This window comes from Topomyia yanbarensis, chromosome 3, assembly GCF_030247195.1.
Source record: "Topomyia yanbarensis strain Yona2022 chromosome 3, ASM3024719v1, whole genome shotgun sequence".
Lineage (NCBI taxonomy): Eukaryota > Metazoa > Arthropoda > Insecta > Diptera > Culicidae > Topomyia > Topomyia yanbarensis.
Genome location: NC_080672.1, coordinates 11,912,177 through 11,929,659, shown reverse-complemented (window position 1 = coordinate 11,929,659; position 17,483 = coordinate 11,912,177). Strand labels below are relative to the sequence as shown.

At 37.8% G+C, this 17,483-nt stretch overlaps 1 protein-coding gene across 1 annotated transcript; it reads right to left on the bottom strand.

Moving 5' to 3' along the window:
- Positions 1 to 3,410: 3,410 nt before the first annotated feature.
- Positions 3,411 to 4,320, bottom strand: LOC131692157 (probable prefoldin subunit 6). Its single transcript, XM_058979035.1, has 3 exons — positions 4,094 to 4,320; positions 3,930 to 4,030; positions 3,411 to 3,862 (listed from the first exon to the last, which is right to left on the bottom strand). The coding sequence occupies exons 1-3, from the start codon at positions 4,164 to 4,166 to the stop codon at positions 3,653 to 3,655; spliced, it is 384 nt and encodes a 127-aa protein (XP_058835018.1). The 5' UTR covers positions 4,167 to 4,320; the 3' UTR covers positions 3,411 to 3,652.
- Between the last annotated feature and the right edge of the window lie 13,163 nt (positions 4,321 to 17,483).

The following is a 17,483-nucleotide window of genomic DNA, read 5'->3' as shown; positions in this document are numbered from 1 at the left end:
TTACACAAAGGCAGCTATGCCTGGCAATCTCCAATGACAACCATTATCTTTCGGTTTAATAGCTGCAAAACCTACCGTTGTTACCAAAAATGTCTCCATTTAATCGATTGTTATATGAAAACTGGCGGATAGCTTGGTGTAAATAATATCAGTTTAAGCCCGAAATGTTTGGTTCGTTTCCCTCGTCATTCGTTCTCCCGACACAGCGCATTCAGGTTAGGACATGTTCGGTTTCAGAAGCAAACTGAAGTTTGTTTCCATTCTACCTATGAGAGGGATTATTGAGCAAAAGATATAGATTATTCAGTTTACTTATGCTCGAAAATGTAGAAGATGCCAGATTCTGCCCTCAAACTGTCCACATAATAACAAATAAATGTTTTGGTTGGTGAAGGAATTTATATTTCCTCTGCACTGAAGCATTCCATTCTGCATTAAGTTTCAGTCAGTTGGGAAGCTAATGAATGGTGAATCTCAATTTTGGTTTCGGTAAATACATGCAGAAATAAGTAACTGATTTTGAAATTTCGCAGCACTGGTTTGAGCGCGACATTCCATACTCCCTATTATGTGGAATGCTAGACTCGGCGGTTAGTCGCTGTTCAGCGTCCAGGCGTGAAGGCATGTTAATCGTCCATTAGCTAATACATTTATTTGACACGCCTCAATGCATTACCTGAGCCGTGGAACTTTTAATATTATCAATGTGTAAATAAAAATAAATAAATCGAATTTTATTGTATATCCATCGGATCTTGTGTACGCGATTTGTTACTTTGCGTAAATATTTTATTTCTTGTTCTTGATCTATTTACTTCATTGCCTCTTGTTACTTGTGTTCACTTGGTCCACTTTCTCTAGGTTTATCGTTTTCGTTCATGCTATCCTCGCTGTTAATGTTGTATGGGCTTTCTCTATTACCTGGTTTGAGTTGTTTGTGAGGCCTACGGGTCACGATCGCGTATCCGTGTTCTTTGTTATTGTTATTATCGGTGGTGCTGGCAGTCTATTGGGAAGTAGTAGGCGCATCACAATGATCGGACACGCTGTGCGTGATTTAGTTGATGTTGATGAAGGGCCGTGTGATAGGTATGCTTGCAGTTGATATTGCTTCGTTAGAGGTTTGTGTACATGGTTTCTCGTAGTGTGTCTTCTTCTGTAACAACTTAGGGCACGCAGGGGTCTGTTCTTTATACGTGTACAGCGTGATTTGAGATTTGGTCACGCGTTTTGCTTTGAATTGAAAGTTTAGATATGAAGGAACAGGTTCCATCACTCGCATTCTCACGAAACAAACACCGTTAGAAATACCTAGAAAAAATTTCTCCATATTTCAAGCTTTAAGGATTCCACCGTTACGTATTCCGACATGATGGTTTTAATAAATTTATTAACAGTACCCAGGTGTAGATCGAAGCATATCAATCTTATCATTGTCAATATAAACGGGTATCTTGGTCCTAACATTATCATGCTCAACGACGTATTGCATGTTGTCTTCCATAGCGTAGCTTTCCATTATGGCCAAAGTTTTAAACATTATTAGTAAGGATTGTGGTGGGCTTGTATAACAACGACTTCCGTTAGTCTAAACTGCATTTGCAGATTTTCTGTTGAGTTTCAGACATCTTGAAATTAATGATCTCTATCGTACCGATGAAAGTAACGGTGCTTTATTGTTCACACTGGCAGACTTTAGGTAGAAACGTTCGTTTAATTCACTGCACTGTTGATAAGCAGAGCGACTGAATAGGTACTGGTAGCTTCCCTGTAGCAATTCCACGAATCCCAGCTCGAGAGAGCGCTCAATGAAATTATTCCACGATAGTTCCAATTTTTCTTTTTATGGAATGGATTTCCAGTAAGACGAAAAAAGCCCAGAGAACAGAAGCACCTAAACGCCGATGTGTATTTTCAAAGGCACCAAAGGGAATTCCCTTTGGTCGCAAATTGAAAGACGATTTAATCCGAGAAGACGCGCTGGTAACCATTGTTTCATCGATGTTGACGAGGTACTCATGAGAGATTTAAAAAAAAACCATCGGAAGGTACAACTGTGAGATTCGACTGTATTAAGTTTTGCTTGTCGCATTCCGATTGAGGATGAGTATACGTTGCAGTTATGGTTGTGGTCGGTCGTAACTACGATCTGGAGCATAGTGAAAAGCAAAGACTAAATAAATAGAAATATATTAGGCTTACAGGAGAAAAACCAGGACAAATCAAGCATTTTCCTCGACTTTCCAGGACACCAGGACAGTCAATGCATGTCCTGGGAAACCAAAATGTATAAACACCCTAAGTAGGTCCAACTAACGAATAAAATTCGCTAGTTGGACAGAGGTGTGACCCAACCAGCGAATCAAGACTGTATCATATCGGTTAGGGCTCAAAAGCCAAATGTCAAAATTCACTTTGAGGAGAAATTCTGGAGAAACCTAGGAGAAACCGTTACTCTCCAAGAAAGGTGCATAGCAGTCAATAAAAGAGTTCTGTTTTGCTGGCAATCAACGACTGTTCTGTGCGATGAAAGATTCGTCCGGAATTTCCCCCTAAAGTGAATTTTGACAGTTGACTTTTAGGTTTTTAGGCTTCCCAGTGGAATTGAATCAGTCTTATCGATTGTGGATCAACCTTAACCCAACGTCTTAGATCTTGGATTCAAAATCATGGTGGCGATTCTATAACATTCACCCGAAAGTCATGTACCCGAATGCATCATTTCCCCGAATGTCATAAACCAGAGTATACCATTTACCCGGATGCCATGAACCCTAATAGACCACTTGCCCGAATATCATTATTCCCGAATACTTCATTCTCTCAAACATAAAATCAAATGCAACGGAAGATACTTTTATGCTTATAAGACCATTTACTATTGCTTCAATTCCAACAAAAGGAACACAAAATAATAATACTGTCCATACAATCATTCTTCTATATGCAATAAATTCCCACAAGGGAAAATTGGACTAAACCGTTTTGCGCGTTAAGGCACAAGACCTAACTTTAATTAAATTTTGTTTTTTTTGTGTGTTTCGAATTCATCTCGTCAGTAACTAGCACCATCTGGGTGTCTAGTTGGACGATGTATCTAAACTAGTACCCAAATTAGCACTAGTTAGACACAAAAAAGCCATTCTGTTTTCGTTGCTTTATTCAGTTTATTAAAAGTCGGATAGTGAAACGATTTTTCTGGGTTTTATAAACAAAGATTTACATATCGAACCGTCGTGCTTGCCTTTAAACATCAAACATTACCATGTCGAATGTCTTTCGGCTGTACGTGACATTCGAGTGATTGACATTCGGGCAAATGTCAATCGGGTAAATGGATGATATACTAACGATAGTGGTCGTGTACTTTACTTTCAGTATAATCTATATTATCTTAAAGCAAATAGGCATTTTTCGACGCTAAGGATGTTATTTTAATGGGTATTCATGTTAAATATTACAAAAAGTTCTCAAAAGTGACTTTTGTTCTAAGCACAACCTCAATCTTGGAATTAGATATTACGAGTTGAAGCATTTTTCCTTATCTAATGCTACTAGATTGATGTTATGCTTAATAACAATCACTAAAACTTTTTACAGCTTTAACAATGCGTATGTACTGAATATAAACATTGATTGATGCTGCAGATCCCTAAGGCTTCGTGAGAGCTATTTGATTCTGGTACTGCCGCTGTAACTTCTGCAAATTGGCTCGGTATTTATCCTGTTTCTGCTCAAGGTTGCTTATGTTATCCGTGCATTTTTTCAACTCTTTATTGATGTATTCGATACGTTTGGCCACATTTTGCTTACTTTCCTCCAGTTCCTGTTTCACCAGCACCGGTCCGTAAAGTTTATAAACCTAAAATTAAGCGTTAGGCACATGGTATAACAACTCCTTCGGAAGCGATGGTCGAGTAAAGTTTTACCGTGTTTGTTGGTTTCAACAGCTGCAGTTCCTCTAAAACATTCTTATTTTCATTATACTGGCCATCAAGAAGCTGCTGTTGCTGGACAAGCTTGTTGAATTCTGCAAGACAAAATTACATTAGGATTACTACTCTTAATACCTAGTGTCTCCGCTAAAACTTACCTTTTTGGGCATCTTTGTAGTTTTTCAACTCGGATTCCAGCTTGCGCTGTAGCACGGCCGTTTCTTTATCCATTTGTAAGTTGATAGAAATCGATCAATGTGCCTTATGGGATTAAAGTTGGGATTATTTTCGGAGTTTCTATGGTGATGACCGTAATTTTGCCCGTGCTCGTGGGACGTTCAATGATTTTTGACAATTTTCTACATGACATTTACAATCGAGACCATGGTCTATTTCATAACAAAAGTTGCCTTTAATTCCGACTTCATACACGTTTAGTTGCATATAGTAAAATCTTTGAGTAACAACGACTGTAAACGTAAGAAAGATGATAGAAATAGAAAGGTTAAACCCAGTTAGGCTCTGCACGGTTAAATAAAACAACCTGCAGAAAAGTTCTTTTAACTTACTTTTGAGTTGTGCGTCGCTTTCGCACTTATTAGTGTTGTCAAAAACAAAACGAGAGGTTCGACTCAGTCGAGATCTTCCGTGGGGGAAGTTACTTTTGAGTTGTTTGGGGTGAACTCAAAATTAGGTAAATTCAACTTAAATTTGAGTATAAAAAACCTATCAATGAGTTGTAATTTTTGCCGTGGTTAAATGGAAACTACCTTCAACACGGTTTACCTAATTTTAAGTTCCCCCACGATACCACGAGATTGAGTCAAAGGAACTCAATTTTAGGTAGTTTTTTGTTTCCGTGTGGGACAGGACTTGCTGATAGATGTTTCCTTTTTTTTTTTTAATTCTATCGTTTGTCTCACATAGCTTCTCTTTTTCCCTCACATAAGTTTAAATGGACTGGCTGTATTTGACAGTACCCCCCAGTAAAGTTCAACCGGAAATTAGCTGGAATTCTGGCTGTTTCCAGTTCGTACACGCACGCTTACCAGCCGTTACCTAATTTTGGGTAGAATCCTACCCAACATGGACTAAAGTGCATCTCCTCACTTTCGGGTAACAAGCTTTGAACTTAAATTTTGGGTAGTGTGAGGACTACCCAAAGTTTGGGTTACGGATAACCCAAGCGTTGGGTACAGAGCGGGTAACCCAAAGTTTGTGTAGCAATGAAATAACCCAAAATTTGAGTAACTAGCGGATAACCCAACATTTGAGTACTGAGCGGATAACCCAAAATTTGAGTAAAGAGCGGATAACCCAAAATTTGAGTACTGAGCGCATAACCCAAAATTTATAACGAGCGGATAACCCAAAATTTCTGTAACGTTCGGATAACCCAAAATTTAGACTTCCAATATAAATTATATGGATGCTTGGCATTCGCACTAAGAACAACCATCAATATGGGTATTATTTGAAAGGTAGCCATTCGTAGATGCTGAAAATTGATGATTGGCGCCATTTTGAAATCCAAGATGGCGGCTTCCGGTTACCACAAAACACTTGAAACTACCATAAATATGGGTGTCATTTGAAAGGTATTTAGTAGTTGAAGGCGAAAATTGATGATTGGTGCCATTTTGAAATCCAAGATGGCGGCTTCCGGTTACCACAAAACACTTAAAACCACCATCAATATGGGTGTTGTTTGAAAGGTAGTAATTAGTAGAAGGCAAAAATTTATGATTGACGCCATTTTGAAATCCAAGATGGCGGCTTCCGGTTATCAAAAAACACTGAAAAATCCCATCAATATGGGTGTCATTTGAAAGGTAGTAATTAATAGAAGTTAAATGTCGATTATTGGCGCCATTTTGAAATCCAAGATGGCGGCCTCCGGTTACCACAAAACACTGAAAACCACCATCAATATGAGGGTTATTTGAAAGGTAGTAATTAGCAGAAAGTGAAAATTAATTATTGGCGCCATTTTGAAATCCAAGATTGCGGCTTCCCGTTACCACAAAACACTTAAAACCACCATCAATATGGGTGTCATTTGAAAGGTAGTAATTGTTAGGAGGCGAAAATTGATGATTGGCGCCATTTTGAAATCCAAGATGGCGGCATCCTGTTACCACAAAACACTAAAAACCACCATCAATATGGGTGTCATTTGAAAGGTAGTATGCTGGATGCTTGGCATTCGCACTAAGAACAACCATCAATATGGGTATTATTTGAAAAGTAGCCATTCGTAGATGCTGAAAATTGATGATTGGCGCCATTTTGAAATCCAAGATGGCGGCTTCCGGTTACCACAAAACACTAAAAACCACCATCAATATGGGTGTCATTTGAAAGGTAGTATGCTGGATGCTTGGCATTCGCACTAAGAACAACCATCAATATGGGTATTATTTGAAAAGTAGCCATTCGTAGATGCTGAAAATTGATGATTGGCGCCATTTTGAAATCCAAGATGGCGGCTTCCGGTTACCACAAAACACTTGAAACTACCATAAATATGGGTGTCATTTGAAAGGTATTTATTAGTTGAAGGCGAAAATTGATGATTGGTGCCATTTTGAAATCCAAGATGGCGGCTTCCGGTTACCACAAAACACTTAAAACCACCATCAATATGGGTGTTGTTTGAAAGGTAGTAATTAGTAGAAGGCAAAAATTTATGATTGACGCCATTTTGAAATCCAAGATGGCGGCTTCCGGTTATCAAAAAACACTGAAAAATCCCATCAATATGGGTGTCATTTGAAAGGTAGTAATTAATAGAAGTTAAAAGTCGATTATTGGCGCCATTTTGAAATCCAAGATGGCGGCCTCCGGTTACCACAAAACACTGAAAACCACCATCAATATGAGGGTTATTTGAAAGGTAGTAATTAGCAGAAAGTGAAAATTAATGATTGGCGCCATTTTGAAATCCAAGATGACGGCTTCCCGTTACCACAAAACACTTAAAACCACCATCAAAATGGTGTCATTTGAAAGGTAGTAATTGTTAGGAGGCGAAAATTGATGATTGGCGCCATTTTGAAATCCAAGATGGCGGCTTCCGGTTACCATAACACTGCAAACTACCATCAATATGAGGGTCATTTGAAAGGTAGTAATTAGTAGAAAGTGAAAATTAATGTTTGGCGCCATTTTCAAATCCAAGATAGCGGCTTCCGGTTACCATAAAACACTTAAAACCACCATCAATATGGGTGTCATTTGAAAGGTAGTAATTGTTAGAAGACGAAAATTGATAATTGGTGCCATTTTGAAATCCAAGATGGCGGCTTCCGGTTACCACAAAACACTGCAAACCACCATAAATATGGGTGGTTACCCCTAGGTTTAAGAACAATTATTCACTAGTGGTCTATCCCCCATACGCTTGATCATATATTTAAAATGAATTAATCACCAACAAAAAACAAAAAACATGAATGCACAATTAAAATACTTGTCTCTTAGACAGCCAGAATTCTATATTATATTCCAGCCGGTATGACTAATGTCAAATGGAATTGTAGTGGCTCGGAACTCGGGTAAGCTACAGTATTCTTCAAATGTTCCATATTGCTCGATGTATCCGATGTCAATAACCGAGATGACGTTGTTTCACCGGTGTTGATTATTGGAAGCTTCAGTTTGACATGACTGAATAGTTTCCTGCAAAAAATGTTATTATATATACGTTATACCACGACCGATCATCTTAACCATACCTGAAGTCACCACGCAGATGCGAGATCAGCTAAACGCAACCAAGGCCCATAGAAACAGGTGGAATATCGAAACAAGCCACGCGGCTCGCCACCAACGAGTTGACGATCCACGAGGCAGTACGTCAAAGCCACGTGACCGGAATCGAACGACAGCAAGGAGTGCAGAGGCAGCAGAAATAATCTATAAAAAGTGGTAGAAATTATATTAATCTTATGGCGCTTTCGTTTTTTCTTGGTGCTACACCGGTGTAGTGCAAAAAAGAGATAAACTGATTACACTCACGTTTGAATGAGTGTAGCATCGACTACACTGGTGTAGTGCAGAGTCAAAAACGAAAACGCCATTAGTTTATCTTCCAGTATATCCATAAGTAATAGTGAATAAATGTCGTTTCCACGCCCACGATAACAACTTATATTACGTGCAAAACTGTTCTTATTTACTTACCAAATATTTTGAGGAGAAAAATTGCTTCAACTATTTAGCTAAAAGCAACAAACTGCAGAGCGAAAATACGACATCTCTGATCTCGTAGAAAAAACGGGCGGAGCAAATGCAGCAGCTGATCGCTATGTTTTCCGTTCGTTGGTAACAAGAAGTGCAACTCGATCATCATCTACAAAATGAAACGTGTCAGATTTTTAATTTTAATTTGCGTAATTTTGCAATATTTACCCTTTAGATAGATTTAATAGGTGTTTGAAACAAGACGACCTAAAATGCACGGAATAAATTCTTCGATGCCGACGCATTATTCTTTTGATTCGGAGTCACAGAACCGAATCAATTTTTCAACCCTGGGGGTATTGATGACAATGCTTTAAATATACGATTCGATTAATAGAATTAAATTACAGGACTAGATTAAAAATAATAAATGTCCTTACATATCCAACTGCTCCGGACAACGATGCGAGGATACCAAAATTTGTTTATATTTCTTTAACCGTATCCAGGCCTGCGTTGATGATTTTCGTTTCCTCAGTTTTCTCAAAACACTCAAAAGAAATATCAAACTGGGACGTCATCAAGCGGTAAGTGCGGTCAAATCTTAAGGGACCTGAGCCACTCATTATAAAAGTGTAAAATGTGCCACTATTTGCTATAACTTGTTCGTACGATTTACGTTTTGCCTTTCTCAATACAAAACTGCTCTGAAAACCGTCTTTTAAAAGGAGGCCCAGAGGTCTAAGTGACATATACCATTCGATTCAGTCCGTCGAGTCTGTGTGTGTATGTATGTGCGTCTGTGTGTGTTTGTGACCACAATCTCACTCACTTTTCTCAGTGATGGCTGAACCGATTTTCATAAAATTAGTCTCAAATGAAAGGTACAACATTCCCATAGGCTGCTGTTGAATTTCTAATGGAGCCGACTTCCGGTTCCAGAATTACAGAGTGAAGAGTATGATCACGCAGAAAATGTCGATTTTAAAATTTCTGTAATTAATGTATAAAGGTGAAAACTTTTCCAAAATGGTGCCACATCTACTTAGATTTGTAGTACTAGGTCACTAACAGCCATTAAAAGTCTCTTTGGTCACATTAGCCACCGTCATCGGTTCCGGAAGCCCCGGTGGAAGTATCCAAATTCAGAATTACAGTCACATTGGTTTCTCGGTGATTTGACCAAACTTGGTCTTAAATGAAAGGTGTTTTATCCCCGTAAATGGCTATTAAATTTCATCTCGATCCGATTTTCGATTCCAGAGTTATGGGTTGTGGGGTGCCGTCACTAAGTAAAATCTGTTTCAAATCGAATATTCTAGGGGAATTGTATTGACCATTAGAAGGTAGAAATTGAGCAGTTTCTAGCGCTGCGAGGGAAGCTTCTATCTTTATGAATAAGACTTAGTGTTTCTTAACCTCACTGTTTTCAAGGAAAAATAGTTTTGAAACCCTACATGCACTAGAAAAACTATTAGATTTCATTCAGTTCTGACTTTTGGTTCCGGAGTTACAGGTTGGTTATAGCGGTCTTAAAGGAATTTCTCATATAAACCGGTACAATCGTAATACCTTATAGGTTTAAAAATTATTGAAATGAACATCAAATTACTTCGATTCGCAGGCCTAGATTACTGATGGTGAATAAAAAATTATTGGAATGTATTGTCTACGATCCGGAAAAATTCCAGATCTAAAGCCACTTCAATGACGACTGAACCAAATTTCACTAACCAAGTCTCCAATGGAAGGTATAATATAAAGTTCGGTGTTGAACCTTCCTTTTACTCCTCCACCTCTTACCTCTGAACTCGCCTTCTCCCCTCTGTCTCACCCCCCATCCTCTCAGACTAACCTCCTACATGCATCTCCTTCATCCACCACGTATACTAAAATAAGTTAGATGATTCCCGACACATCCTCCCCCTCCTACTAATTCTATTTCGTCCCTTCTCCACCATGAAGTTAACATGAAGACAACAATGAACTCACGCTGATTAAGCTATATAAATAATATATACTTGTTTGTTTCAAGTGTGTCAGTATCGACATGTTGCTTATCAGGTTCGTGACAGTCGAGCAGTTATATATGCTCATCAAGTGTAATAAGAATGAAATAGACATTTCCACAATGTTATATTGAACATAACCAGCCATTAAACCATAGTTTGGATAAATGAGAAAGGCACAATTGCACCACTAGGTGGATTAAAACAGGTTTTTCAATTCAATATTACCGTGGCTGTTTTTTTCTTTTGCAAAATTTTAGAACTCGAATAATGATTTCTTTTCTTGTATATAGTTGTCATGTCATGTAGAATAATATTCCCACAGATGTCTATAAAATATCGTACGGATCTCTTATATGGTTCCGGAAATATAGACTAAACCGTCCGATCACATATGAAATTCCCACATAAGCCGGAACTCATTTTTTTAAATGAAATTTCAGAAATCGAATTCGTATTTTTGATGCCAAACATCTTTAAAATGCATGAAACGTCGAGATTTTATGTTATCACGAATTTTTTTTTATAATGAGCGACTTTTTGAGACTTTGCCTTTCTCATATAAAGAAAGGCTATGCAATCACTGTAAAAATCGACTTTTCAACCGAGGGCCGAGTGTTACATACCATTCGATTCAGTTCGTCGAGATCGGCAAATGTCTGTGTGTGTCAAATAATGTCACTCATTTATCTCAGAGATAGCTGAACCGATTTAAACAAATTTCAGTTTCAAATAAGACGCTATTAAATTTTTAGTTCATCGGACTTTCGGTTCCGGAGTTACGGATTGAAGAGTGCGGTCACACAGCAAATTCCCATATAAACTGGTAACTGGTACATATTCAAATACGTTCAACATTACTTGGATTTGCGGGTCTAAACCACTAATGACCAATCAAAGTAGTTTTGACCACATTGGTCACCTATGACGGATCTTGATGCCCCCGGAGAACTCGCCAAGTTCCCGAGCTAATGTCACACCTATTTTCCAGCGAACTCTTAACCGATTTTGACAAACTTCATTTCAAATGAAAGATATAATACCCCCAATGAGTGCTATTGAATCTCATTCAGTTCTGACTGTTGGTTCCGGAGTTAAAGGTTGGTTATTGCAGTCACATAGTAATTTCTCATATGAACCGGTACAATCGTAATACCTCATAGGTTTAAAATCTTTTGAAATGAACATCAAATTACTTCGATTCGCAGGCCTAGATCACTGATGGCGAATCATAGATTATTGGAATATATTGTCCACTATCGATAATTCCGGAAGTCCCGGGTTCCGGGCATATTGCAGATCTAAAGCGACTTCGGTGATGACTAAACCAATTTTCACTAAACTAATCATAGTTTGGATAAATGAGAAAGGCACAATTGCACCGCTAGGTGGATTAAAACAGGTTTTTCAGTTCAATATTACCGTGGCTGTTTTTTCTTTTGCAAAATTTTAGAAGTCGAATGATTTCTTTTCTTGTATATTTATCATGTCATGTATAATAATGAAATATAATATATGCATTTGAAAGCTTTTAATGAATATAAACAACGCAAACATTCTCGTGTTCATGATTGAGAAAGCCAAATTGCACCACTAGATGGATTAAAACAGGTTTTTAGGTGAGAATATAGTCACCTCGAATATAGATCGCTTTTTTCGCTCTCACCTCACCTAACTAGGCGAGGTGACGCGTCATAACGGTGAGAATACATTATTCTTTTTTTAAACTTTAAACTTTTGTTTCATTAAACCTTTAGTAACATTGGAACCTTTGTTATTGTCAATCATTTGCTATATTCGACCTTGTATCATTCTACATTTCGTCACATCTTTTAGAATTACCCCGTTTACTAAATTCACACCACTTGAGGTTTTTGCCTGCTTTTGATCAATAAAATCGAAACAATAGAGTAGAATTGTTGCAGCCTGGAACATTTGGTATATAATTGCCAAACTGTATCATTTTGTAGCTGCTATTGTTACTCATTACTTTAACCTGCGTGTGTCAGGGGCAACAAATGTCAATCTAATGGGCCCATCATATGTAAGAGCTAGAAAATATTTAATCACCGCTAGCCGCTGCAATTGCCCTCTAGTGGTTATATTCTATTTTAACCCTAGCGATATGCATTTCAGACATTTCCAAAAAAAATATGAATCATCAACGTCCTATCAAGAGTCCAATGTGTTTTTCGAGGTCCGATCGGGTTTCGGAATGATGCGGTGGCCTCTATTTAAATGATATGAGCAACTCAACATGAACCCACAATCAAAAAATAAACAAAATTTCAGTACTCACCGATTCATGTTTTAGATCCAGCACTAATTACTTTATTCTAAGCTTGTAGGCTGAAATAAATTAATCATTATTTTTAATTGAAATTATTGCATTATGCATTATAATTACCATTCTTTTCCAGAACCACTTCATGCAATTTGATTCACAACAATAACAATGGCTGTCAAAAACATTACCTACTATTTTGTTTGAAAGGGGCTACCCAAAATATAAGTACGAAGCGATGAACTTGAATTTGGGTGGACGTCATTATTCAATTCCTACCCAACACGAAGTTCACAGCGACCAACTCAACTTATGGGTAATCGCCATGTTCAAATTTCTACCTAATTTTGGGTTGCCCATGTATAAACTTCGCAGTGAGCAAATTTAACCCAAAAAATAGGTAACTTTGTTTTTCAGTGCGGGCTCCAGTGACACAACCGATTATAACTAGAATCGGTTGTGTCACTGGAGCCAGAATACGAACTGGAGCCAGCCAGAATTCCGGTTCATTTCCGATTGAGCTTAACTGGGCCCCTTGCTGCATTTGACGTTCGAATCAACCGGAATCCGGCTGGTTCTAACTCGCATTTCGACTCCAGTGAAAATCGGCCCTTACACGTTCAATATTTTTGACAATAGTAGCTTAGTAAAGTTCAGCCGGAAATTAACTGGAATTCTGGCTGGTTCCAGTTCGTACACGGGCTCCAGTGACACAACCGATTCTAACTAGAGCCGGAATACGAACCGGAACCAGCCAGAATTCCGGTTCATTTCCAACTAAGCTTAACTGGGAGAGAATATAATGTAATGTAATGTAATGTAATGTAATGTAATGTAATGTAATGTAAGGTAATGTAATGTAATGTAATGTAATGTAATGGAAAAAAAATTGTATTGACGATGTGGATTTCAAATGGGATTGAAATATTGTAAGAATATCGTCAATTGATAAAAATATTGAACGTGTAAGCACAGACTAACAAACATAACACTCAAAAACAAAGCTTCGCCCGCTTTAACGGTAATTTTAAATATATTTTTAGTTGGGACTGTGACCGCTTTTAAAATTCTTGCGCCACTGACATATGGACAAGCATATGGGGGATGTTGTGTCCCTTTGCGAAACTAGTGTCCCAGTAGGATCCTACCGTTAGAGATTTCGTGGCGGTCCTCTTGGTATCCTAACGGATGATTTGGCTTTCCCTTCACCTTAAATTTCGCAGCAACGACCGATTACTCAATATTGTTCGCTGGTAGTTTCAACGGATACGCATCACACGAATAAAGCCTTCGAGACAAGTACTTCACACTAAAATAGCTTTATTCAACACAAGACGATTTATTGACTATCTAAATTAACTTTACTACACTTAATACTTAATTACAAATAACACAGAATATTTTTGATAGTAGCCGATCTAATCGCAATGAAGGCAGTAAAACGAATGTTCCAACGTACAAGTTTTAAATCTAGCTACTACTGTATTAGAAGAAAAGCACGCAGTTCCAGTTTCCTCAAACAGAGGTCGACTGTATCACACGATAGTCTACTCGGTCTACTCGCATCTCCCTTCGTTAAGTTTCGGCTAACCTCGACTAGGTTAGTTTCTCCTGCTTTGACATTTTGACGTAAACAGGGGATAGACCCCTAGTAAAAAAAATGTTCCCAAGCCTGGGGGTACCCTGGGACGAGACATGCGAAGATTGTCTTCTTTTTCCTTCCCGATATTGATGTTATTTTGCAGGGAAAAATCAGCTTGCAAAATAATTGCAAGCAAATGTCGATGGAAGTGCTGTGCCGATGCGGCATACATTTCTGCCGATGAGGTACAGATTTGTGCCGAAAATAATAGAGCTCATACATGACATGAATTATGTTATCGTTTCTCTGTGCTATGTAAAACAACATTAACCATAACTGTGGAGCAGAATAATAAAATTGCACTTGCCTTCGTTGCATTTTTCATATTTGTTTCTGTGCATGTACATGCATCTAAGCAACATGTAAAATATATTTTCTAAAAACACCTTGTATACAGCCAGAATATTACGATATTACCCAGACAATGTTTATTACAAGAAAATGAAAATCATCAAGAAAGGCCTGGTTCGCAGTGACAGGCCATTGCCGGTTCGCGGTGACAGTTACTTTATTTCACTTTGCACGTCCCGTCCCAGGGGGTAACCTACCAGCAAATGAGTGCTTGGGACCGTGTATAAAAGGTGGAGCTAGTGTTCTGGAAAAATTGCTGGATCGATCTTTTTTACGGAAATTTCCTCATAGTGTTATGTCTGTTAGTCTGTGGTGTAAGGACGGCTAAAACCGATTCTAGTTAGAATTCGTACACCTTTAGCGTTAAAGTTGTATAGAATTCGAAGACATTTTCGAATGTAGTTGGGATATCATCACCAAGTGCGTTACTATCGTCATTTCGGCTCACATAAACATTTCAAAATGGCCGACATAATTGTACCTCTACCCATAGATAACAGACGTTTAGGCTCGATTTGAATCGTGTGTAAATACCCGCGAATTTCACCGTATAAATCAGACGTCTGAAACACGTTTAGCAAACGTTTGTAGATGGCGCAGTGATCGATACAATGCAGTTAGAGTACAGCTGTCAAACACGTGTAGCAAACAGTTGCGCAGATGGCAATAGTGAAACACGGATTTCCAACGTTTATCAATTTGAAAGTTTACACAGGTTTTTGAAGAAATTTTGTTCTAGCCTAAACGTCTGTTATATGTGCTCTACCCATTCACACAATTCCGGAACCGGTTCGGAATTCTGAGCTGTTCAATATGCGTTTCAGCCTAGATCACTCTAACGGTCAATTTCATCACTTGGATGAAAACCGGGTTTCGTTGAAGACCGATTTTTGGCTACTTGGCCACCAGCAACCAGACCCGAAAACTTCAGTGAAAACCGGTTTTAAACCAGTGAAGAAATTGTCCGTAAGAATGTATAATAAATTTGCTTCAAATTGAAAAAATGCATTTTATTTCCGTTTTTGCATCAACACAAGGTTTGTTCCAGTACCAGGAGAAACTGGAAGTACTCCGGAGCAAACAGGGAGAAAATCGTTCCTGTACTATCTTCTTCTCTTTTTTCTTCTTCTGGTGGCAAACCGGAGTGAAAAGGAGCAAGAATTTTTTGCTCCGGAGCAACAGGGAGTAACTTCCATGTACTGGAACAAACCTACAATTTCACTATTTCGATTTTCAACTGCAGTCAGACGAGGGGCAGTTCACTCCCCATTCAAAGTGAATTGAAAATACCCAATTGAAAAAATACACGAGAAATGCTTCAATACACTTTAATACAATTAATACGCCGAAAATACACTAATGCACTAAAAATACGTTACTTCTGGAAGAATTTTTCAATACGTCGATAATACGTCTAAAATACGCTAATACACAAAAATACGTTAGTACCGGAAATATTTTTCAATGCCTCGATAACAATCCAATTCGTCAAGTAATACACTGTTGATACAAGCCATACAAATATTACATGAATTTCATGCCAAATGAAACTAATTCAGTATATTTCTTATTATGACATAGCGTGTTTTTTCAGGCCAGATTGTTTACTTTTCTCGGCATTGGGACTCCCAGCAAGTGGACTCAGAATCGGTGAATCAGTAGAATTACAAGTAGGCAGAAATCAATCAGAATTCTTGTTAGTTTGATTCAAAGGAACAATCCCATAATCTTTAAAGAAAATAAGCATCCCGTATGTTTGAAAATACTCCCAGGGGACGTGAACATAAGTAAATCCGAAACTTCCTACCAGCATCAGTAGGAAATTTTTGATCAAGAATTCGCTCGTTTTAACGACATGAACAATGGTTTAATGTTTACCCGAAATAGAGAAGCTCTGAAATCTTGCGAGTTTGAAGTTTACATTGCGATGGATCATTGCGATGGATCATTTTGTTATAGATATATAGGTTGCATTATAAATCAACACTCGTTGGGGGAATAGAATCAAAATAATAAAAAAATAATACAAAACAAGAATCCGAATTACGAGTCGCTTCCGATCAACTTGCAGGAATGAGTTCAGTCATAACTCTAAGTCCAGTTGGAATTCCGGCTGGATTCTGCCAGAATTCAGGCTCTAGTGACACAGCCGAGGCTAGTACAACCAGTAGGAATTTCGACTGATTTTACTGAGGAGCATCTCAATTTTACTGAGAAGCATCTCAATTTTTTAAATAAATTTAGATAACACTGTAGTAATTAAATAAAATACCGCGTTGCTCAAAAATCACCATTGGGTAAGCCTAATAAGAATTCAGTAAGCCTAATTAGTTTTCACCAAACTAAAGATAAAGGTTACTTCAATTACATGTTAATCTGCCTTGGTTCAACAATAGCAGCATATCTGGTAAATCTCCCTGCTTCTCATGTAATGTCCAAATTGGTGATTTCTTTAACATGCGTCGAATGGGAATCACCAGTAGAAGCAAACTGAAGAAGTCACTAATTCTCTAAATAATAAAATTTGGCATAATGCTTAATTGTTCGTTAATCTTGAATAATCACTAGTAATTCCATTTGTACTGTTTTTTTATTATTTGCGTTCTACTTGCATTCTATAATAACATTTAAACGTCAAAATTCAGTAACATTCGGTTTAAATTGATTATTCAACAAAAATACAATGCTAGCATACAATTGTACGTTTTAGTACACTAATCCATAAGAATTTTGAAATAATTCACTAATACGCATAATACATTGCATTTCGTGAACAATACACAAATACGTTTTTAATGCGCTAATACGTAAGTATTATGAAAGAAATAATCAATACTCATCAATACACAAAATACATGTCATTTCGTGAAAAATACACAAATACGTCTCTCAATTCGTTAGCCTGAATCGAAAATACTACAGTGAGTCGCCCCTCGCAGTCAGAATAATGTTTTTTTTAACCCTATCTCAGTAAGTTATATCGCGTAGCGTGTATTTTGCTGGGGCTTTTGTAAAATAATTTGCAGTACTAGAACCTTGTTGCCTTTCAATATTTTTTTGATTGACAGTTTGTTTGA